This window comes from Tasmannia lanceolata, unplaced genomic scaffold, assembly GCF_043159265.1.
Source record: "Tasmannia lanceolata isolate RefF3 unplaced genomic scaffold, GAP_Taslan_0.1 ptg000018l, whole genome shotgun sequence".
Taxonomy (NCBI): Eukaryota; Viridiplantae; Streptophyta; class Magnoliopsida; order Canellales; family Winteraceae; genus Tasmannia; species Tasmannia lanceolata.
Window position 1 is genome coordinate 24,677,123 of NW_027518695.1, and position 25,478 is coordinate 24,702,600.

At 38.7% G+C, this 25,478-nt stretch overlaps 1 protein-coding gene across 1 annotated transcript in view; it reads right to left on the reverse strand.

The window, feature by feature from the left end:
- Positions 1 to 7,098: 7,098 nt before the first annotated feature.
- Positions 7,099 to 25,478, reverse strand: part of SRFR1 (Tetratricopeptide repeat (TPR)-like superfamily protein) — a 60,956-nt gene continuing 42,576 nt past the window's right edge. The window contains exons 14-24 of the mRNA XM_077358775.1: positions 23,002 to 23,088; positions 21,381 to 21,587; positions 18,632 to 18,969; positions 16,702 to 16,788; positions 16,528 to 16,627; positions 10,474 to 10,565; positions 10,165 to 10,203; positions 9,993 to 10,083; positions 8,000 to 8,097; positions 7,590 to 7,911; positions 7,099 to 7,319 (exon numbers count right to left, since the gene is read on the reverse strand). Of these exons, the coding sequence (XP_077214890.1) occupies positions 7,623 to 7,911; positions 8,000 to 8,097; positions 9,993 to 10,083; positions 10,165 to 10,203; positions 10,474 to 10,565; positions 16,528 to 16,627; positions 16,702 to 16,788; positions 18,632 to 18,969; positions 21,381 to 21,587; positions 23,002 to 23,088 (1,428 nt within the window). The 3' untranslated portion in view covers positions 7,099 to 7,319; positions 7,590 to 7,622. The remainder of the gene's footprint in view (positions 7,320 to 7,589; positions 7,912 to 7,999; positions 8,098 to 9,992; positions 10,084 to 10,164; positions 10,204 to 10,473; positions 10,566 to 16,527; positions 16,628 to 16,701; positions 16,789 to 18,631; positions 18,970 to 21,380; positions 21,588 to 23,001; positions 23,089 to 25,478) is intronic.

Genomic DNA, 25,478 nt, shown 5'->3' on the forward strand with positions numbered 1-25,478 from the left:
CTTACAAAATTCTTCAATGAGATGCTGCTTAAAAGTAAATACATGCAATGGTTGATTAATTATTCTGACTCAATTCACCCCAATTGACACGTCCGAAGCAATCAATGTTGGACTTATTGGATCTTTAGCTATTCATGCGAGGATTGGTTTTTTGGGGTCTATAGAGAGTCCGTTTTATGAAATATCTCAGAGATCAAAAGAGATGAATATTATATGGTAGCAGCAGGAAATTCTTTGGCGTTGAATCAGGGTATTCAGGAAGAACAGGTTGTTCCAGCTCGATACCGTCAGTGTGTTGAGTTATTTTCGTTCATTAGTGATGCATGAGTGTTCTTTTGAGGACTGATAACTTACTGCTTTTAGCTCCTACCACAGATTTCATTTTGACAAGAGCTTGTTTAAAAGTTCAAAATAGATTTTTTTTTTCAGTATACTAGTTTTTGACATGGATGTTTTTCAGTATAATTCTTGAAGACTGATAATTTTGGACAGTTGTTCGAATCCACTTCACATACCAATACCCGAATGCATCCAACCCGAAATCTAGGAGGTATGTGTGTTTAGGGTGTCTGCAGACTTTGCGTTTGCCGCTAGCATTTTTCTTCTTTTCAATAACTTTTTTTCTTTGTTTTTGATAAAAGATAAAAAAACAGGAATGCTACTAGATGGAGATGCACCCCAAACACGCATACATGTGAATATTTTTTTATAGGGTATCAAAGGTTTCAAAAAGCCCAAAAATGAAATATCATTTGTCGTTTTAACTGCGTTTTTAAATGTTATGAAAATACCCAACCATGAATAGACATAAATGAATGTAAATATGAAGGGATTTTCGTACATTGATGCCTCCATTCGGATTTAGGACACTCCATCAAAATTTGGGCATATTTAGTTCATGATCCAAAATAATTTTGGACTTTAGGATTTGGATCCAATGAGACAGAATTAGGATGTAGCTGTTGCCCCCAAATCCTTTGCTTCTTTGGATCTACGCCTATAAGTTGGATTGATGACATTCAAAACTAGTTGTTTCCACCTGTATATGTTTGAGGTGCATCTGCAGACCTTGCCTGAAAAATATTATTGACTTTACTAGAGTGTTAATTTTATAAAATCTACTTCCGAAGGCTAAGTTAACTAAAAAGTGCTGTTGATTATAGAATTTGGAAACCTTCCAACAAAAACTTAGAGAAAAATTATGCTAAGTTGATATGTATTTACAAGACGCTGGGAAGCTCTTCAAATTCAACTAGGCATTCAATGGAAGTAGTATTTCTCTCTTCTTCCGAGTGAAAATTGACTACTAATTAGTGAAAGCAAGTGAACATTTTTGAACAATTTCTTGATGCTAGTAGCCTGCATGCATATCATTCAATCAACCACATATGAAAAATCTCCTAAAGATGAATCCAATTGAGAACCAGGGTGGATAGCCTTCATGCAAATGACTTTTAGATGACCAGTTAATCTAATTTTTACTATTCTAGCTGTCAGGACACCTAGAATAATCCATATTAGGAAATATTTTTATATTTGTTGAAGTTCTGCATCATTCATGTATGAAGTGTCAAACAAGCAATGAAAGTTAATTCAATTATGGAAACATATTTTATTATTTGCTTCAATGTAATTAGGTCGTTGAAATTAACTAGTTGCTGAGAATTAATTGTGATAATTCCGTTGTGGTTTTTCCTTCTAAGAACAACAAATTGAGTAAGGGGTCAATGTATCTTGTGAAGAAAAATTATTTAGAATCTTACAACATGTATGGAACGCATAAGCACCACACTTTTGTTGATAGACTCCATGACTAAAGGCTTGCCACTTGAGCTCGTTAAGGAGTGTATTGCATGCATAGGTAGGGGTGCAACTCAGGTCAATTTTTCGGAATTCGGGTTGAGCTTTTACCTTAAAATCAGGTCGGATTCGGGTCGATTACAACTCATTATTTATCAAAATCTCAACCCGACCCGACCCAAGTTGCACCCCTATTGAAGGATTGCTGGACAAGCATACTAGCTTTAGAGAGTGGAAGTTTGTATAAAGATTCAGATAGTTGTATTGTGATCACATTATGTTTTGAGTGTTTCTATTATCTTATACTATCTGCTCCTCCATTGTTATTTTATGCACATAAATGGATATTGTTAAAGAATCATAACGGCGATAAAAGATATAAAGTGAACCATTAAGATGGATGCCTTCACTAAATCTTCATCCACTAATCCTGTTTGTTTCTTTGTTTCTCATCGCCAAAGACCCTAAGGATCCAACAATGGACATTTAAGTTTAACATCTTCCATGTTCCTCTTTAAAGATATTTCCTTGAGGGTTTATTCCACTCTATCTATTTACTCTTTCAAACGAAGAGGCCAACTGAAAGTAACTTACCTCTTCCAAGCGAACTTTTGATTAACGGTCAGATCAAGGGATCCGATCAGATCCCAAGTGGGGCCCAAAAGTAAAGTTATTTTTAGCAATTTTGTTGGGGTAAATCACCTATTTTTGAGGTCAAGGGTTTAGTCCTAGTATTTCCCATGTGAAGTGTTTGGGGATAATCTAAAACACCCATCACAAAAAGGTCACAATGGGTAAATCTCATCACCATTATGATAGAAAATTTAATTTTGGATCATCTATTATCCAGAGCAGAATTGAACACAAATATCAAAGTGGCGCAGCGGAAGCGTGGTGGGCCCATAACCCACAGGTCCCAGGATCGAAACCTGGCTTTGATAGGAAGTTTTTTTTTTAAAGTTGCCCACTGTTCACGTTATAAGGGAGGCGAATGCGTACTGCAGAGGGGGTGAAAATATCATCTCCTGACAATGGGCTTTTCCATCTGGTGGGGTTTTGAAATTGTCACATTTAGGTGGAAAAATCCAAGCCTCTTCATGGGAGTTTTATGGGTAGAGACCAAGTTGATAGTGGTTGTAGGCTATAGAGTAGGTGTTATTTGAGATTTGGAAACAATCTAGCAAAGTTCTCAGCCAAATCATCTCTTAGTCCAGAGCAATCAATGGAGTTACCGTGGAGTCCTACAATGTAGACTTTAATGAGGATGAATTTTGTTGAGTTGGGTGTCTTGAAATAAGCCTGATTGGGGTCCGAAATATTTTGTGCGGCCCAGGTTAGGCCCCTGGCCGCTCGGCCCGGCCCTTTTTAAAGTGATTTCGACCCGATAAGCATAAGTTTGGGCCCGCCTTATAAAAGGGGATTTTAGGGCATACTTTTGTAACTCGTCTCAAAAAGGATTGAGAGTTCTAAGAAAGGGGAAAATAGTGTGCTAGGGTTTTCTTGTGGGTTTTGGTGAGAAAGACACCGATCTTCTCTTGTAATCTCTTGTTCTCATAGTGGATTCTCTCATTGCCTCTGCGGTGGAGTGGGATATCCGAACCACGTAAATCTTTGTGTCTTTTGTGTGATTGCTTGTGTTTGTTCTTTCGTTTTACCTTGCTATTGAAATCACATATTGCTATTTGGGGTTTTTCACGACAAGTTTCTTACTAGATGAATATTTAGGGAGACTTTGGAGATCTACGAGCAGAGTCCAGATTCAGATCTCATTAACCCTCATGTCCAACCAGGGGCGGAGCTACATGTAGCATAAGGGGGGCAGTTGCCCCTGTTGAGTTGGGCCTATTAAGTTGGGCCAAATCCTTAATAGGCCCAACTCAATTGGGACCAGCCCCCTTTAAAATTTGAAGGACTGCCCCCCTTATGTACAAGCCTGTATAAGCTTGCGCCCCCCCTATGGCTAAATCCTGGCTCCGCCACTGTGTCCTACCATGATCCTATGAACATTAGAGACAGTGGGAGGTTACCATTGGAGGAGGATTCTGAATATCCCGAACTGCGTAAAGTAGTCGTGAAAAAGTACCCCTTTGTTATTTTGATATTTAGGGGGAAGCTTTTTCAGCTATTCTTCAATATGATGAGCCTAGTTGATACTAGGAGGCCTTATCTTCATCTTCTTATGAGTGGGAAACTGCTATATGCTAGATGAGATGGATTCTATGATGAAGAACCAAGTCCGGGAACTTGTTGATCTTCTTCCTGGCCCTTCCTGGGCGTAAGACCTCTAGGAACAAATGGGTTCTTAAAGTCAAACAGATCAGACCATAGATAAATTCAAGGTCTACCTCGCGGTGATAAGAGTGGTGAAATTTGCTTTGATTAGCCTCATTGTGGCTATTGTGGGATGTTTAGACTTCGAGATCTTTCAGATGGACGTTAAAACATCATTTCACAATGGAAATCTAGATGAGGAGATCTACATGGATCAGCCCGTTGCTTTCGTGGTGAAGGGACTTGAATGCAAAGTCTACAAACTCGAGCGTTTTCTTTATGGCCTGAACCATTCCTCTAGATGGTGGTATTTTTTATTCTATCGAGCCATCAATGAGTATGGGCTTATTATGATCAAAGAGGAGCATTGTGTGTGTTAAACACCATTTGAAGAGACTCCTTATTCCGTTGTTGACGTTGGTGACATTTTGTTAGACAGAAATGATCTAGTGCTGATTGTCCCAACTAGGTGTTGGTTGTCTTCTCATTTTGAGATGACTAACATAGGTGAACCGTGTGTTGTGCATGGCGTTAAGATCCACAGAGATCACCCTAAAGAGACTTCGCTGTTTATCTCAGGAGACTTACATTGAGAAGATACATGAGAGGTTTTCCATGCAAAACTGCAAGCCAGTTAGGTTGAGAGGGCATAATTTATGTCTTGCACTCTATCTTAAGATAGAGGTAGAGAAGGGTAGGATGACTAGTGTGTGTTATGGGAGGGTAGTTGGGAGTCTCATATACTCCATGTTGTGACTATACACTGCGACGGCAAGGTGGCACCAGCATATGCGAAGTATGCTAAGTACCATGGATGAATGAAGCACATTGACATCTAGTATCACTACATCATGGCTCAGCGAGGAGAGGTTGTCCTGTTGCACATCCCTACACACATGATGATTGATAACCCATTGACTAAGCCGATTCGATCCTCGGGATGTTTTTCAGGCTTGTGTCAGGAGTCTAGGGCTTTATCGGTTAGATTAGTAGACAATGGACTTTTAATTATGCTTGCACTCCTTTTGGTTTTTCCATTTGAGCGATGATAGATACAAGGGAGCCCTTGCATAAAGAGCCACTAAAGGGCTCTTCATTCGATCCACATAATTTTCAGTTAGATTTTAAAACCGGTTGAAAAAGTAAGTTACATTTAATGACGTAGATCCAATCAGAAGCCCTTTTTTGGCTCTTTATGCAAGGGCTCCCTTGTATCTATCACTCCTCTTATTTTAATATCATACACTTATTATGCTTATTGTTAAATGTTTTTTTCTCGCGCGATTTATATAATTTTACATTATTTCACACACGACGCACTATGCCAGCGTGTTCGACAACTATTCTTTTCCTGGATTTTCTCCTTTTTTAGGGGTGTAGAATGAGGAAAGCCAAAAAAATCTTGGCGTGTTCGGCAACTAATTTTTTACGGGATTTCCCCCCTTTTCAGGGGTGGAGAATGACGAAAGCCAAAAAAATCTCAAAAATCTTGTTCAGCTGCGTGACACGCTAAGGTCCGTTTCCAAAATTTCTGCTACTTTTTCGACTAAAAAATAGCATTTCTTGAAGCGATAAATAACCGTTTCTAAAGTTTCTCATCACTCCGTTTCCACCCGATTCTTTAGGTGAGAATGAGAAGTGTTGCCGAACATGCCCTTAATCTCGTTCGGCTGCGTGACCCGGTAAGGTCCGTTTCTCAAATTTCACCTACTTTTTCGACTAAAAAAATAGGATTCTACGAAGTGATAAATAACCGTTTCTAAAATTTCTCATCACTCCGTTTCTCGCCCGTTTAATCGGGCGAGAATGAGAAGGCTTGCCGAACGTGCCCAAGTGACCGTGACTATGTCACAAAAGGGGAGATCTATTATTTTACTATTCTAGTGTGCTACCAATGGCCATGAGTGATACCGCCGACTGAGGCATGTTTGGGAAAGCAGTTGAATCAAAGCCTACTGGTAGGAGGGCGACGTGTAGATTGGTTTGATAATATGTTCATGTTTCTTTGTATTTATTGTGCCCTCAAATTTCTAAATGAGAGTGCACCCATTTGAGGGGAGTGCAATTAGGGGTGGCAACGGTTCGGTTTCGGTCCGGCCAATTTCGCCAGCCCTTACTCATAATCATTGGAAATCAGGGGCAACGGTTCGGTTTCTGTTCGGTTTGAAATTTGAATCGGTTTGGTTCTACCAAACTGAAACCAAACCGAAATTTGAATCGGTTGGATTGCCACGCCTAAGTGCAATACTGTAGATGAGTCATGCAAGGTTTAGAGTGTAGGCTGGAAGGGATTAGAATTGCACAATCCAACATAGTTGAAAGCTAGTATGTGTTTTCCTATTTTAGCTGTTGGGCTGAAGAAGGTTTGATGACATTGCGCTTAGCAATTTGACCATCAAGATTCATCTACACGATTGGATCAACTAAATTTGAAATGTTTTAGCACTAGTTTGCTCAACTTTTTTCACAAATAGTTCGGGCTAAATGTGGGTGTTTATACAACAATTAGACATTATTCCTTTTGGCAATAATACCCTTTGAGTATCTCCAAAAGCTTGATGAGCATTGCCCAAAATATTTTATTTTGCAAACTTGTTTAGAACCAAGACTAGAGAATATCATTTAAGCAAATAAATCACTACTTTCAGGTTCTGTTTGGTTTGCAGGAAAGGAAAAATATTTCTAAAATTTCCTGCCTTTTTTTTACCCGGGGAAAAATATTCACTTAAACTTACCCTATTCGAACTTTTTTTAGAGGGACCTTCAATTTATGATGACATCCCTCTAAATTAACCATAATCATATCATTTGCCTCTGAATCATGGAAAGAAACTCTTTTTTCCCAGGAAATGTTCTTCAGGAAAGAGAACAAGAACCGACCCTATTCAATTTTTATTTAGAGGGCCCTTCAATTTATGATGATATCCCTCTTCTGTATTAACCATAATCATAATTTGCCTCTAAATCGTTGAAAGAGATTTTTTTTTTCCAAAGATTAAAAGAGAAATGAGTTTCTTAAAACCGATGTCAGGGCAGAGAAATAAGTCAATGCTACATCCTGTATTATGTGAATGAAGGCTATTATAAAGTACTAAATTACAGTGTAAACATGTCCACTTTGTCATTATTGTCACACTGATTGAGAATAAACATGGTTCCATGTTGAACTGATCCAAGACTAATGAACTTCAGTTTGTGATAAACTACTACAATGGCAGACCATCCTGTATGCTTGCCCTGCCAATTTTCTACACAGATATATCATGTTTAGAATTATCCGGTCCAAGCAGTTTGACCACATGCTTTCATATGCCGTTTGTTTGGATTTTGAGAACCAATTGTAAAAACTGATTATTGGATTTAATTTTTTTTTAATGATATATTGGATTCAAATTTATGTTTAATTTTGACTCCAATAACCAGTTTTGGACTCACAATCAGTTCTCAAAATCCAAAATCCAAAACAATCAGAGCCATAGACATCATACAAAAACGATTATAGATATGGAATAGCTTACCTCTAGGTGGTATTATGGAAACGAGCGCACAGATTAATCACTATTAGAACTTAAAGCAGCAACAACCGATCCTGTAGTGCTGAATGTCGATGCAACATCTGGGTAATCTTTCCATGACGTGCTGATTTGGAGGGAGGGATAGAGCCAAGGCTTTATAGAGTCAATAAAGGTCTCAGGATTGGGGGACAGAATGGCTTCCCAATCCACCTGAGCGCCTTGAGGGATGCTTCCTGTAACCTCCATATTGGCTGCAAGAAATAAACCAAGCAAAACCACATACCCAACGGCCGCAGTCCCTCTCGATAGAGGAATAAAATTGTACCTGCAAAGTGTTCAGTTCCATTGACATCAACTGTTTGATGTTTCGATAATTATGATATTGATTTCCTTGTAGTGAACTAAGCATTTACCAATAATATGTCAATTTCAGAATTGAGTCCCGCACGTTCTCAAGCATGTCAATATCAGTTGATCCATACACTTCGCCACAGTAGGCATTGCATAGAGCCTGCATATGAAGGGTTGAAACATGGACATTATAGACGTGAACACTTGCTACCTATTATTTCAAAAATACCTCCAATAGGATACCACTGTTGAAAGATGTCTACAAATTGCAATCACAAAAAGCACTCTTTCACTATGTAGACAAGGTGATCGGCCGGCCTAACTTTTTGAAATTTTTGCGATGGAGGAAAAAGAAATGGCCCATGTCAAAAAATTCAACAGAATAAACTCCTGTTTATCTGAATTGGCTACATAGTTTGCACATTTTGAAGTTTACAGAGAACAAAATAAAGGGCTTATGTGCATTGGTAAAGATATTCTGTATGTACATTAATGACTGGCCAGGCCAGTGTCGGGTTCTGCAGTGCTGGAATCTAATATGTATGATTTCAAGTTTCAATAATAGGTGCAGAGCCATACAAAGAATGTTCTTTAACGTATTTGGCTCCAGCACAGAAGAATCTCAAGTTATGGAACTGGAATAGACACTTTTAGAGTAGGAATGATGCCCATGTCAGTTGTCCCAAATGTAAGAAAGTAGAAACAAATAAAGTTAGAGAAACTGACATATTGCAAAATGCCTAAACTATGGTGGCAATACAAATTTCACAATATCAAGAACAATTACCGGGGGACAGCAAAGAGAAGTCATAAAGGTAACCAACTTTGCTCTCCTCGAAGTGGAAATCCATTCCTAAGGCAGTGTTTGGTTGCACAAACTCTCGGCGGAATTTTGAAGGAATTTCAGATACCATTCCTTGTTTGGTTGCCAATATTGCTTTGCACACTCCAAGGAGACTCCTTGACATGTTTTGTAAGTAATTATTGCATGTCTGTTGAGGTGGGCATTCACGTTACTTCCTTATAACTTTCAAACCAAATTCTACAAAAAGGTGGAAGTTTGGTTGAAAAATCTTGGGAATGGTGCTCTCTCTCTCTCTCTCTCTCTCTCTCTCTCTCCATATTGGTAATGGCACCCCTATTTATTCCCCTACTCTCTGAGTCAATGCCGTGCAACCAAACACTAATTACCACTATTCTCCGAGGTAAATCTAGACAAATCCAATGCTTGTCTCCTAACTGTTGACTTCTTATTCCATCACTCTCCGAGTAGATGCCGTGCATCCAAACATACCCTAACGGGCCGTTTGGATATGCAGATTTTAGAATCCAGGTTTTTAGTTTGAAAACAGTGTAAAAGAGGGTTCATGATCAAGCTGATGTATGCTGTCCTGACAGTGTTTCTTTGGATTTTAAGTGAGAACTTCAGGTTTTAAAAATCGCTCCTGCATCCTGAGATTTCTAAAACCTGGAAATATAGGAGGAGCTGGTACTCTCTTGCTGACGGAAAGAAGGGCGAGAAGTAAAAAACGAGTAAAAAACAACAGCTGGTCCGCTTCTTCTCTTGTCTCTTAGCTAAACTTTTGAAGAAATCCCAGATTCAAAAATTCGCGTATCCAAACGGCCCCTAAGTGTTTGTAAGAGCAAAAAGGGATGAAAGTTAAATTCAGTCCATGTACTTGATCAGTTTCTCTGACTGTCTGGAGGTGCAAATCATAAACGTATTGTTATGCTAGGGTAAGGCAACTTGGTGGTTCAAAAACATTATACTCTTAGATCCCAATGGAAGATGGCTCACAGAAGTTTAATCATCCAACAATTCTCCTGATTAAGCTAGTTCAGGTCGGTTATTGCAAAATATTTTTTGCTCCACATGCAACATAACATGCAATTTGCCATGTTACAGGAAGAAAAAAAAAATGTTAAAAGGTGATGTTATCAACTTTTCTGAGCATATTTATTAAACAGAATGAGTATAAAGAAAAAACTAATTGTATTAAGTATCACACATTGTAGGAAAAAAAAGAAGCATTCCTCAAAATCTAGCAAACATACCTCCCAGGCCATTGCCATTTCTGCATCAAAATCAGCCCATCTGGATGGTGTACAAGGTGTTCTAATTGCAAAGTCAAATCCTCTGTTGCCCCTGCAGTTCAAGTTTTCTAGTATCAATTGGTTTCATGTTAAAAAGAACTGCAACCACTGACACATGCAATTTATACTGTACATTTTCTGGAATGTGATCCTTGTCCCCTCCAGACGCTTCCTGAATTGCACAACAAATCAGCATGTCAAGTGAGGTTAAGAAATACAGCAAGTACAATGCATTATTTTCTGTTGCACTCGGCGCTCAAATATTGAGAAAATTGCTTTCCACACTTGAGAAAACAATTAACAGATTAGCAATTGAACCTCGTCAGACATAATCATGGTTTTAAATTTCGGCCGAAATACCGAAACTTCGGTGGTAATTTCGTTTTCGGATGAGGCTGAAACCGAAACCGAAACCGAAATTTCAATCCTTGGACATAATTACCCCTCAAATGCTGTACTGTTGCACGATGTAGCTAACCAAAAGTCCTCACCAACAACACTGTAAAGATCAGAGCAGGATCCTGCATTCATTATCTGCAGTTGAATACACATAGTGAAAATATGAACACAAAATTCAAATGATAGAAACAGAAACCCAGAAGAGAAATGTGATCCTATGATTTGTCCAATGTTACACTTTACTAGCAGAAAGTTTTTAAAGTAAATGTGGTCTGGAGAAATAATTCAGATTAAATATCATGCTGTTCATACTTATGGAAAGACGATGTATAGTTCTTCGACAGAGAATGAGATCGGGTTACTCTGTTTCTCGAGACCATGGGTTGTGGGTATTTAAAAAATAAGGTAAAGTGGATCTGGGACTCGTCTGGATTGTTCAATGTCAAATCCTTCTACCACCATCTTGTTCCTTGCTCTCCTAATTTGGCATTTGTAAAGGATGTGTGGCATTCCAGCTCTGCCTCGTGTCTGCGCTTTGGATGGAACGTGAGTCAGGACAATAGCTTAACAATTGACCATTTGACAAATTGCAAGGTTCTCATTGTGAATCATAGTGCTCTCTGTGTGCAAGCTGGGGAGACTGTCAATCACTTGTTCCTTCACTGCAGGGTTGCCAGAGTTATTTTGAGTTGTATTTGGAAAAGTTTCAGGATGGTTTGGGTTTTTCATCTTGGCCCTTTGATTTGCTTGACTGTTGGTTCTTCATGTTGTGGCCAAGAAGAGGGAAGCTATTATGGAGACCGGTGTTGCTGGCTACTCTATGGGTTTCGTGGAAGGAGAGAAATGATGGTACCTTAAAAAAATTCTGTGAAAAGGCCTCACTTCTTATACACGAAGATTACCTCGCTGGTAATCTCATGGGCCAAGAGCCTGCCATGCTTCAATTTATCTCTTCCATGGATGAGTCGCTACTAGAGAGAGATTTGTGGTCGTGAGCAGAGGAGGGAGATTCTTCCCCTCATTGGTATTCCCCTGATCTTGGCACAGCAAGCAATGGGAACCCTGGGCCGGATGGCATCAGGGGCCTCCTTAGAAATGAATCAGGCAACACTCAATAGTCTTTCTCTGGCATGATCGGGATTAAGACTCAAATGAAGAGGTTAGAACTGTGCTGCAGGAAATCAAATATATAGTGGGAGGCAATTTGGATAGGGCTAATACTGGAAGGGGACTCCCTAAATGTCATTAGGTGGCTCGAGGGGAGAAGCCACTTCACTTGGAGGTTTGTGAACTTCATGGAGGAGATTAAGGATAGGTTTAGAAGGGCCCCTGGTTCATTTCCATCATGTCAGAAGATCAGCCAACAGTGAAGCAGAGCGATTGGCTTGCTCAAGGGAGGATCGTGTTAGCCTGGAGCAGACTGTCAATCACTTGGTGCTTTACTGCAGGGTCACCGACTCACCAGAGTTATTTGGAGTTGTATTTGGAAGAGATTGGGAGAGTTTGGGCTTTTCCATCTCGATTTTTTGATTCACTCGCCCGCTGGTTCTTTGTGTCGTGGCCAAGAAGAGGAAATATATTATGTAGCATGACGTTGCTGCCTGATGTTGTTGGCTACTCTATGGGTTTTGTGGAAGAAGAGAAATGGTGGTACCTTAAAAATTCCATGAACAGGCCTCATTTCTTATACACGAAGATTATCTCGGTAGTAGTCTCTTGGGCCAAGGCCCTGCCATACTTCATTTTTCTCTTCCATGGATCTAAGTCGCTGCTGGTGAGAGATTTGTGGCCACGAGGAGATGAGGGAGATCCCTTCTCCTCATTGGTCTCCCCCTGATCCTGGCATGGTGAAGCTGAAGTTTGATGCCTCGACATTGGCAATCATGGCCCGGCTGGCATCGAAGGTCTCCTTAGAGATGAGTCGGGCAACACTCGGCAGTCTTTCTCTGGCTCGATCGGGATTGAGGACTCAAATGAAGCAGAGGCTAGAGCTGTGCTGCAGAGAATCATGTATATAGCGAGAGGCTATTTCAATAGGCTAGTAGTGGAAGGGGACTCCCTAGATGTCATTAGGTAACTCGAGGGGAGAGGCCCCTTCCATTGGAGGTTCACGAACTTCATGGAGATTCAGGATCGGTTAGAAGGGTCCCTAGTTCGTTTCCGTCATGTCATAAGATGTGCCAACTGTGAGGTGGACCGATTGGCTTGCTCAGGGGTAGATTGCGCTAGCCTGGAGTTTTTCGATTTTCTCCCACCATGATTTGTCCCTCTGGCATGTTGCTGCCTATGTTTTTTTGTTTTTTGTTTGTTTCCGATTCACCCCCTCGATCGCCTATTTTTTTTCTTTCTTAATAAAATTTACCATCGTTCCAAAAAATTCCCCATCTATATGTCAGTTCATTTAGAGGTAGCATCGGAACTCTTACATATTTAATATGGCATTCATGAGAAAATGCAACAAATAAATATTTTGGAAATAAGTTATGCTCGACAATTAATAGTTACTGTATCACAGTTGTTTAGCATAATGCATGGTTTTTCTTGATAAGTCAGTGCACAAAGAGAAGTTTATATATTAATTTCATTCTAAATTTAAGGTTCAAGTTTAGCAATGGGATTCGGTTCGGGGTTTACCCTGGCACTAGGGTCAGATTCTGGTCTGATAAGTGGTGTGGCAAATCTTCATTTAAAGACTTGTTCCCTAATCTTTACTTGACAGCTTTTAATAAGGAGGCATGGGTATCAGATTATATGTCGCTGGGGGAGAATGGTATTGCTTGGAATTTCAAATTTTCGTAGAAACTTTTTTGATTTGGAATTAAATAGGATTGCTCGGTTTCTGGAGATTTTAGATGCGCAGTATATTTGTTGTGTTGGGGCGGATAAAAGGGTATGGATTTGGTGCACTTCAGCAGATTTCTCTGTCAAATCGTTTTATAGACAGCTCAATAGCTCACTCTTGGCACGAGATCGCTGCAAGCGACTAACATGTGGAGCATTCTAGCTCCTCCCAGGGTTTGTGCCTTCGGTTGGATGGCGGTTTTAGATAAGATCCTTACCATCGATCACCTTAGGAATCGAAATATGTTGATAATGGACCATTGTGCACTGTGCTTTTTGCTCATGAGGTGTGGAGTCGGTGGATCACCCTCCTTTTACATTGTATTTTTGCTCATGAGGTGTGGAGTAAGATCCTGCAGCGGTTTGGATTGGATTGGGTGTTTCCTAAGAAGTTGGCGGTCTTTGTTAGTTGCTAGGAATTTTCCATGTGGCGTAAGAAAGGTAGAATTTTATGGAGACTTTCATAGTTGGCTACAATTTGGTCCCTATGGAAGGAGAGAAACACAAGAACTTTTAAAGGGTTGGTAAGCAGCCCCCATTATGTCTCAACTTTGGTTATTGTGCTTACTATTTCTTGGGCTAGATCCCTTCCTAAGTTTAGGTTTGTGTCGGCTTATGATCTTTGCCATGGTTGGAGGGAGGTCTGCTCTTGCATCGAGAGTGTCAAGAAGGGTTGCCCTCAATGGTGCCCCCCCCTCTGAGATGTGGAAGGGACTCCCTAGATGTCATTAGGTAACTCGAGGGCAGAGGCCCCTTCCCTTGGAGGTTCACGAACTTCATGGAGATGCAGGATCGGTTAGAAGGGTCCCTAGTTCGTTTCCGTCATGTCAGAGGATCGGCCAACTGTGAGATGGACCGATTGGCTTGCTCAGGGGTAGATTGCGCTAGCCTGGAGTTTTTCAACTTTCTCCCACCTTGATCTGTCCCTCTGGCCTGTTGTTGGCTATGTTTTTTTTTGTTTTTTCTTTGTTTTGGATTCTCCTCCTCGATCGCCTAGTTACCATCGTTCTAAAAAATTCCCCATCTATATATCAGTTCATTTAGAGGTAGCATCGGAACTCTTACATATTCAATATGGCATTCATGAGAAAATGAAACAAATAAATATTTTGGAAATAAGTTATGCTCGTCAATTAATGAGTTACTGTATCACAGTTGTTTAGCATAATGCATGGTTTTTCTTGATAAGTCAGTGCACAAAGAGAAGTTTATATATTAATTTCATTCTAAATTTAAGGATCAAGTTTAGCAATGGGATTCGGTTCGGGGTTTACCCTGGCACTAGGGTCAAATTCTGGTCTGATAAGTGGTGTGGCGAATCTTCATTTAAAGACTTGTTCCCTAATCTTTACTTGATAGCGGTTAATAAGGAGGCATGGGTATCAGATTATATGTCGCTGGGGGAGAATGGTATTGCTTGGAATTTCAAATTTTGTAGAAACTTTTTTGATTTGGAGTTAAATAGGATTGCTCGGTTTCTGGAGATTTTACATGCGCAGTATATTTGTTGTGTTGGGGGCGGTTAAAAGGGTATGGATTTGGTGCACTTCAGAAGATTTCTCCGTCAAATTGTTTTAAAGACAGCTCAATAGCTCACTCCTGGCACGAGATCGCTGCAAGCGACTAACGTGTGGAGCATTCTAGCTCCTCCCAGGGTTTGTGCCTTCGGTTGGATGGCGGTTTTAGATAAGATCCTTACCATCGATCACCTTAGGAATCGAAATATGTTGATAGTGGATCATTGTGCACCGTGCTTGGAGGCGGGAGAGTCGGTGGATCACCCTCCTTTTACATTGTATTTTTGCTCACGAGGTGTGGAGTAAGATCCTGCAGCGGTTTGGATTGGATTGGGTGTTTCTTGAGAACTTGGTGGTCTTTGTTAGTTGCTAGGAATTTTCCATGTGGCGTAAGAAAGGAAGAATTTTATGAAGGCTTTCGTTGTTGGCTACAATTTGGTCCCTATGGAAGGACAGAAACACAAGAACTTTTAAAGGGTTGGTAAGGAGCCCCCATTATGTCTCAACTTTGGTTATTGTGCTTACTATTACTTGGGCTATATCCCTTCCAAATTTTAGGTTTGTGTCGGCTTATGATCTTTGGCATGGTTGGTCTGTTCTTGCGTCAAGAATGTCAAGAAGGGTTGCCCTCAATGGTGCCCCCCCCCCCCCCCCCCCGGGGTTTCCTTAAAATCAACCTTGATGGATCTAGTCTCAGAAACCCCAATCCTTCAGGGATTGGTGGCCTTCTTAGAGATGAGATGGGAGCTTTGATTTGGGGTTTCACAGGCCCGATTGGCATAGCGGATTCTAATGAAGCGGAGATTAGAGCGGCTTTACAGGGTGTTAGATTAGCCGAGTCTCTTGACTTGGCAAAGTTGATAGTAGAGGGAGACTTGTAGAATGTCATAGGTTGGTTGAAGGGTAGCAAATCATTCCCTTGGAGATTTGCCAGTTGGATCGATGAGATTAGAGACCGGATTGGAGGTGCAGATGACGCATTTCAGCATGTTAAGAGGTCGGCTAATTCTGAGGAGGACGGCCTCGCTGGAGGCGGAGTGTGGAGGCAGGGCTGGAGTTGTTTGATTTCCTCCGCCCGTGATGATCTCTTTTGTATTGTGCTCTTATTCCCGTATTTGTCTTTTCTTCTTGTCGACCCTCTCAGTTGGCTTTTTCTTATTTTGTACTTCTTGTTTTCTTTAATAATATCACACCATTAAAAAAAAAAAAATCACAAACAAATACATCCTTTGATCTTGTGTCTCCACAAACAAATACATTTATACGATGATTCTTCCTATCTTATGTTAACAACAAAACAAAAAGTTGACGTAATGTTGGATGTGCATTTGGTTGCATCAATTGCCAATCCACCAAGCAGTGCCATGGCACTGTAATAGTGGGAATTGATTGCATGGTGGCAGAATCAGGGGGAAAATATGACGAAGCCATTGCTGATACTTCAAACAAGATAAAAAACACCTGAACCAAATTGATTGTAGTGCAAATCTCAGAATAAATGTGGAGAGCAAGGGGCATCCAATCATAAAATAATATTTAGACCATAACCACTCCTATAACATTGGCCTGCTAAACACATATGACCATGTTCAAGTTCTACCATTCAGCTCTTTCAAAAAGATAAATGCCTATCTAAGGGAATAGGAGTTAAGACCCTGTTGAGTTCAAGAAGAATTAAATAATATGACCGGTAGAACAATAGACAGAAAGCTAATTCCGTAGATAGATATGAAACTCACCTTTTGCAATTTTCCACCTTCAGATAGATCAATAATGCCATCCCTAGTGTTATGTACATACATGGTTTCCCCTATGATAGCCTTTGCGACATTGAGTGTCCTGTGTATTCAACAAACAATATGAGGGAATCCTTCGGCATTGTTGCTTTAACTTGAAATATTAAGGGATGATACCTTTCACAATTTGGAAAGTACCGGACAACTTTTGCTTGTCCAAGAACCATTGGTGTGTGAGATCCAAATCCAGAATTGAACTCTTCACTGGATAGCAGAAAGCGACACATTTTATTCAACAAAAATATACAATTCCCAGCAAAGACAGGTATGAATTCAAATGTGCAGCAAAACAACTAATTTGTATGGATAAAGATGTCTAGATTGTTCTAGTGGAAAATTCTTAGCGAAACTAAACCTTGGTTGCATTGAAACTAAAGATTACGTATGTGTTATTTTATTATTTTAATACAATAGTATTGATTTCATAATTGAACCCAACAAGTGCCTGCCTGCATTCACAGGCAGTGTTTTACAGTAATATTGTTGAGGGGTACATTATTTATCAGATCATTTCATTTTTTGGATGTTTCGGGATGACTTATGTAATGAGGGGTACATTTTAGATGGCCTTAAATATTGTAAGATCTTGGGCTTCGTTGAGGTTTGGATTGAAGGTGACAGCAAGGTTTTGATTGAAATGATTAATGCAAATAAGGAGCCTTCATGGTCTATAAGTCATCACTGTCAGGATTTAACGGATGTCATTGCTAAGATTAAGCCATGGTTCTCCCATCAGTATAGAGAAGGCAATCAAGTAGCACTCTCTAGCCAATTTTTCTTGTGACGTGAAACGTAATCAAATCTTTTGCGAGAGGAACGAACTTTCTAGTCATGCAAGGGAGGCTTTAAGATGTGATGTTTTGGGTATTCCCAATATTCGTTCTAGGTGATTTCTTTTATGTGTGTTTTTTTTTTTTGGAATATTGAGGCTAGGCGGCACATCCTCTTGCATCATTTGTTTACCTATAATAAAATTTAAGGTCCCGGCCCAAGTTCCTAGATAAATTCCGGGTTAAAAAAAGATCAACCAAACAGTCCATGTGGCATAAATAAATAAAATGATAATATTCTTGGATATTGCAGCTGACACGTTGCAGTTTGTGTAGTTATGCAGCCCAAACACGCATTAAGCTAATAACTTGCTAAATTACTTCATCATAATGTCAAACTTTATTTATGTTTGTAATTATTTATATTTTAGCTTTCCTTGAAAAAGTCCTGATAGTGCCCCAAAAATGTGAAATTTTATGTTGTTCGGTTAATTATTGAGACAATAAATTCCGGGAACAGTATCCGTTCCATAGGTAAGTAGCAGACAAAGGATTATATATCTGGAAAAAGAGACAGGAGACCATGCAAACATGGAAATAGAAGCATAGTTAACACATGAAAAGATATGTAATTAATTATTAAACATAGAATTGTGTTCTCAATAAATATTAATTAAATTTTTTTTTCTGAAATTTGTGAACTAGAAAAAGGAAAAAAATCATGGAACTTTTTTTAGCTCGGCCATTGCCTAACATGCATGCCAATACGAATACATGCCACCATGTTAGATACTGCAAATTTAACCACAAGGGCTTCCTGGATTCATATTTCAGTATTAAGTAAGCAAAACTACAATAGCAACAAGGTAAGTAAATGGTAAACAACTTGAAATGGTTTGAATCCAAAATAAATCAGAAATAGAAGGTAAGGTAGTAGCTATACTCCATTACTTACTGTCAGGACATGTGAAACAACCAATTACTCTGAAAGCTTAAGCTGTTGGAGATGGCATTATTTAATCTTTCATACTTTAACACCCCCCTCACATGTGGCCCCTCTTTTTAGGGTTCGCCTATATGTGGCACATGTGAACCCTCTTTTTTGGGTTGGCGATCACATGTGGAAGAAGAAGAGTGAGGGAGAAGATGGAGTCTCCTTAAGGAACTCCCACAAATAAGATGTGTGCGTGCGTGTATTATAAATGTGTTTACATGAAAAGACCAAAATACCCTCTAACAGGACATAAGATGAAACAATATGAACGAGGATGGCATACCTTAGTTTGTTAACCCATACAACTGGGTCACAAGGTTCAGAAATCTGTCTCCATCTTACACCCAATGAATATACCTCTTGCCAAGACATCATAAAACGGCTTGAACCAGATCTATCATCACTAAATCCATATGAAGTTGATGGTTCTGAGGAACTGCTGGTACTACAACAAGCACCACCCCTATTCTGGCTAGGGACATTGACCTTTTCCTTTTTCCTGGCTTTCTTACCGGTTTTGGTTGTACTTTTACTCGAAAATTTCCATTCCAGTTGCAAAGATCGCCAAGCCTTTGAGACCTTTTGGGCAATCTCTATAGCAGCTAATCCTGCCATACGATGCTGGACAAAAATTTTAAATAAAAAGCCTGGACGAAACAAATAGATGCAAATACAAGAGTAGCACAAATAACATTTTTTTAATATCAAGAGAAATACAAATAAAATAAATTGAAAAATAAAAGAAAGTAAGAAAGTGATGTGCATAATTTGTGCTTCCAGTTGGAAAATTTAAAGAACGTAAGAAAGTGACGTGCATAATTCTATGTTTCCAGTTGCATGCGTCTTTAGGTGCAGTAGTATTCCTAAAAAAGTGAATATCATGGCTCTATAATCATTTTTATTTTTATTTTTTGAATTGAATGGTAGAACATAGCAAATTGGTAAGTAAAAGTAACTGAAATCAAATAACAAAGCAGCAGAGGATCCTCAGATCTTTACTACAAAGTGTGAAAAATAATCATTCAACCAAAAGTGCCATTAGAAATCGATATGGTATCACTGCTAAGATAATTAAACATCTGATCTATTGACTTTAGACTTCCGCATGATAGGAAAAAAAATCCTTCCTACTAAAAATACGATCAGTGTTTGAAATGGAATCACTACTAAAACTCTGGAAAATCTGATTGTTGGGCATCGCCATGAAATAACAAGGCAAGTACCATGCTTGACTCGGTAAGATTGTGAGCTTAGTTGTCTCCTAAATCAATAGTATCCCTAGCACATTGCAGGATGAGGAAGATGAAAAACTTCTGGTGCTGTAGAATGTGAGCAACTGGTGGTTCTCAAAGAGATCCAGAAGCAAAGCTCCAAGGAAGAGACTATAAATGGCAATAAATAACTGCATATACGTATTTTAAAAGTGATTCCATATCGATTTCCTAAAACATACTAAAAGTCCGTGGAAAAATAATTTTTTATGCCCCTCTGTTCATGCATATTGAATTGATTTTGTTATGCTATTTACAACATATAGAAACATTTTGGAATGCCCTTCTTTCTGTCTTCTTCTGATTCTTTGACGACACTTTCAGATATTTTGATGTTTGATTCAACCACATAATTCTCCCGTCTTTGAGATCCTAGAGATGGTGTTTGAATTGCATTATAAATCATAGCGTTTTATGTGAAAAAATTATTGAAGTATTTGAGTAGAACATGGATTGTTTTTGTTCAATTCAAGCACATAATTCTCCATCTTTAAGATCTTAGAGAATGCCGAGTCGTATCTCCGTTGCTGTATCCGTACATGTATCCATATCCGTGTCTAGGTATCATAGGATTTTGGTACACAATTATGTCTTTGTAGGGAACTTAAATCATCAACAAGGAATCTCCTCATGTCCAGGAAATTTTAACTTGTTTATGGTTTCCAACTTATATGTCAAGATTGAACCACTATATGTGGCTCCCTTGACTATTTTGTATGCATTTACATTTCGAAAGGTATTATATATGTCTGATTATTTTGGAAAGTTTTCCAAATGTTTTGATCTGTCGAAACAAATCGCATTGAAACTCATGGTTATCCCTTGTGGGGTCCAATAATAAATTACTACCTAATGGGTATTAAGATAAGATGAGAGAGACCAAAAAGCACATATCTAGGCACAATGGCTTCCCATGATAAGCTCTAGTGGAATGTGAAAAAACTCCAAGCGGCGTAGTATTATGGAACATTGCCTTGCAATGGGGGCACTTTGGATAATTTCCTATTTCCAAGTTTATGTTAATTCCAATAGAATCCATCTCCTAGCTAAATCTCTCAATTTCTCTATAAATAAGTTGGGTGAGGAACCCATAGCTTACTTTCCATTTGTCTATAAAAACCCTGTTTGAGAAGAGTGAGGGAATAAGAAATGAGTCATTTATTGAATAGAAAACCTCAAATAAGGGTTGTAGAAATCCAACAAATGTTCTCCTTGTGGATCATCGCATCCTACTTCCTCCATAGCACCCAACTAAGGAAGAAAGGTAGATTACATAGCTAGAAGATCATATGAACCTATTCAAAGCATGTTCGTTCTCTTTTATTTTGAAGAAATTCAATTGAACATTATAATCCTAATGAAACAATCCTATCTGTGCGTCTTTATGATGAGCAAAGGATTTAAAACCTTGTAAAAACTCAAAAGATTTCATTACGCTTGACAATTACTATTGAAACTATGCACAGAAAAACTTCAAATCAAATCATGTTTTGTAAAGAATTATGTAAGGCATATTTTTTTCAGTAACATCATGATAAGTTTGCCTTCAAAAGTGCATAAATTAAAAAGAAAAAGAAAAAAGGGCAGCCCAGTGCACAAGGCTCCCGCCAATGCGGGGCCTGGGGAGGGCTACATGTACGCAGCCTTCAAAAGTGCATGACTTAGGAAAATATAAAACATTAAAATTAGAATAGCTAGAAAGAAAAATTAAAAAAAAAGGTAAACATAATATTTATTAGATAACTTTTTGAATAAAATTACCTGGCACCTATTAGGTAAGAAACCTGGGCAATTATATTGAATCTTCTTGCCAATGAAATCTGCAGCCTGTAGAAGAGTAGCCTTCTGTTTTGTAACAGTAAAATCCTGCTTCCTAAGACGGCCCTTTTTCAGAGATTCCCGAAGAGGGGGTTGCCTGTAAACCTTTTCACAGACATCTTTTGGGTGCAATCGTTTGCACCAATATTCCTGAACAAAAATGGCAATGAACATGCAGTTTTCACACTAAATATCAAAAAAAAAAATCAACATGTATTACTTTAAAGACAGAAACTTTTGAAAATGCCTTGCATTCCACTCCACAAAACATTATGTAAATTAAACTAAGTTGGAATGTAAACACACTCAATAGGATCATAAAGAAATTTTGTAATGAAACTACAAGCATCTGAAATTCAACGAGTTATTCAAATTTTCTAAGGATTCATTAACCGACCCCAACTAGTTTGCGACAGAGGCTTAGTTGAGTTGAGTTGAGCTTCATTCAACTAGTGTGGAAATAGCGAACGTTGTTCACTAGCTATAAACAAGCTTGATATAAACCACAAAATCAAATAGTCAACAGTCAATGATACAATTTTGGACAAAGAAACCAAGGCCAACTTGGTTCAACTAAGGTTAGTGAATACATTACGTACTATGAGCCCAATGGTAGAGCCTCCCTCTTAGACTTGTTGGATTTAAAATTGAGTATTAGTAGGAAGTAGGGAATACTTGAATAGTAAATAGCTAGTCATAAAATCTGCAACCAGCAGTCTATCATGATTTTACGATTGCGTGATTGGTGTGGCTTGGGGCTATGGTCCATCTCATGATGGGGCTTACAGCATGAAAGGTCTAAAAATGTGCACATGGGCCATGTGCACCAGGATCGAGACACTAACACCAAAAACTAAAATCCAAAAAGTGTCTATCCATTGACACTCTCTCTTTCCTGTATATTTTTTTTGAAAGGGTTTCTCTTTCCTGTATATAAATGCGTACATATATACATGTGCATATTTACACACACAGACATATATGTGCATATTTACATATATGTGTGTGTGTATATTATAATATTCAAGTTTCACTATTGAGTTAATTCATGTCTTGACCAAGTCTTCGAGTTGACTCAGCCCGGTGCACTTCCAAGATGAGCCGAGTTGATTTTTCTCGATTCTAACCATGGTAGGTGTATTCTACGCAGTTGGTTCATCTAAATCGCAATGAAAATGGAGAAAATTTCTTCTCCACCACATTCATTTGGGCTTTTAAGATGGAAACTTCGTGGGTATGATACCCAAATACAGGTTTGATTATGGACATGGGGACAGGAACAAAGATACAACTCAACATTTATAAAATTTAGGACATTTATACATATTGGGTAGTCCATACCATGTGATGACACCTGAGATATGCATACATAATATATACCATTGAACATAACCAGATTTAACTTAGAAGATGGAAGTAATAATAAATCAATAATAACATTTATATAACACTCTGGTAATCGTAACTAATGTTGTAATTAGCAGTGACTTTCAGAGCAATGAATATGCAATGGTTTTCCAGTAAACGAATAAAAGAAATAAGCTAAATTTCAATCATAGAATACTTTAAATAGGGGGTCAAGATCGCCATCGATATCAAACCAGCAGAACTCGCTACATATCTTCGAAGCAGTGTACAGTGCAACTTCTTTCTGCAGCAGAATTGAATAAAAAGTAAAAATTCAGTCAGAGAGAAACACCAAGTATTGCTGCTAATCAGAAGAAATGACAAAAAGGAACCAATCACTGTATATAAAGTAATATCATAAATGCAAATAAGATGAGGGCATGATGGAGCCATAGAAGTTTGTCCTAATTTAAAAAGAATAACATACAGGCACAGTAATCAATCATCAATTTATAAGACAAAAAGTAAAAATAAGAAAATTCAGAAGTAAATAAAAAAATACCAAAACACAGATAACAGATAGACTATAGAATGCTTCCGATCAGAATCGAAGGTAAATCCTTAGAAGCAGGAATCTTCCCTCGGGGTGCCACTCCCGACTTGGAACCTCGATTCGGCGCTCCTTAGGAAGGAGCTTCCAAGGAGCGCGATCCCGAAGAGATGGAAACCGCTCCCAACCCACTCCAATTACCCTATTAGTAACCCCTTCACCAACTTACTTGCATCAAAATCCTCCAATTGTTCAAAGTACTTCATTGGAGCAAGCATGGAGGCAAATCTTCGGAAGGCATGAATAAAGAGGCCATGAAAATGAAGACGGTTAGAAGATACTACTTTTGATGTAGTTAAATTTTGAAAGATTATATATAAGATAGTTAAAAATTACTATTTTTTACGTACTTGAATTTTGAAAGACATGTGATGAAAATATTACATAAACGCTACCATGGAGGTCCCAACCTTAGACTCTTCTAGACCCCCATGCTTCCCCGCCCCCGCCCCCGCACCTGCTTTGTGCTTCTATGGTTAAATCCATATTTATTATTCAAATGAAATTTCAAAAGCTTTTCTCAGCCAGGCTTAAGAAAATGCAGCCAAAGCAAAGGATCACAAACAGGCAGAAAATCATTATAGCTAATTATCTCCAACATAAGAGTCTTTAGTTATATAAAGTCCTCTTCTCAACATCTATTACAGATACTAGATGCAGAATATGTTGTAGGTTGTCTAGAAGATTAAACTACACAAAAATTTCATCATTGGGTTGAAAAGAAAATGGAGCAGCAATAAAGTCTTAGAACATCAAGTTGCGAAAATCCACGGGACTTGAATAGAACCAACATAAATAAATAGTTGGTATCCCTTGGTGATTTCCGATTCTGCAAATAATCATTGCAAAACTATGGAAAGCATATAAATTCTTAATGCGTGCAATGAAAAAGTCATAAACATGATGCACTTAGTCAGTTTTTTGGATTAGTGACCGGCACTGCTAACATGTTGCCTATTGTCACGGGGATGCAATTAGAATTATGACCAGGAAGTGGGCTCGTCCCTCGCTCCCTCTCCCCTCCCACTCCTTCCCATAGTTACGGATTCGTCATCCGCCATCCGACCCGTGATCCGGGGTTGCACGTTCCCAAACTTGGTTCGATAGCGACCCAGATCGCCAAAAATGACGACCCGCAGCGACCCGTGGGAGAAAAAGAGATGCATATAGACCAAGGGGGGAGAGATGGAGAGAGAGGCAAAGAGCTACAAATTTTATATATTTTGGGTTGGATTAGAACTAGAGCTTTCTTTTTGAAAAAAATATGTACGGCATACGAGTTTTTTTTAATTTTGTTTATTAGATGGATGTAGTATGGACTATGGAAGGAATATATTCCAACTGGAACTTTCTTTATGAAAAGATATGTATGGATGTAGTATGGACTATGGAAGGAATATATTCCAACGGGAACTTTCTTTATGAAAAGATGTGTATGACATACATGAGGTTTTTATATTTTGTGTATTAAATGTATGTAGTGTGTACTATGGAATAATATTCTTGTAAAAATATATGAAATTATACATGTGTGTGTGTGTGAGCGCTCCAAACTGACCTGCGACCCCAAATAGCAAAACAACATAGCTTACCCTCATCATACCGCGTACCGGGCTACCATCATCCCAGTAACCATTCCCGTACCACGTATCGGAACGAACCGCGCTCAAGGTAACATTGCTCCTTCCCACCCTCCCCATTTATGGTCACTGCATTCCCACAATGTTCACTCTCATCTAGATCAAAACTTAGTTGCCAATGCCATGAGTATATACACCCTTTCCCTCTCTTCCCCTCCCCCTCCTCCCTAACCTAATCAGTCATCAAGTCTTATTTAATCCTTCATGACTAATTAGAATTACAACTTTTAGGAATTTACATTTTCACATGCTTTATTCATGTATATTTAATGGTATGTTTTTGGAAAAAGATCCACATATTTTTTATTTGAAACTTAAGAAGAGTGCTCAAGTTTTAAATGCTCTTTTTTAAATTCAGTCCTCCGGCATTATAAAAATGAGAAAATATTCTTGTGGAGAGAAGTAATCATTGAAATACGAAGCATACTCTTAATCAAGAGGAAA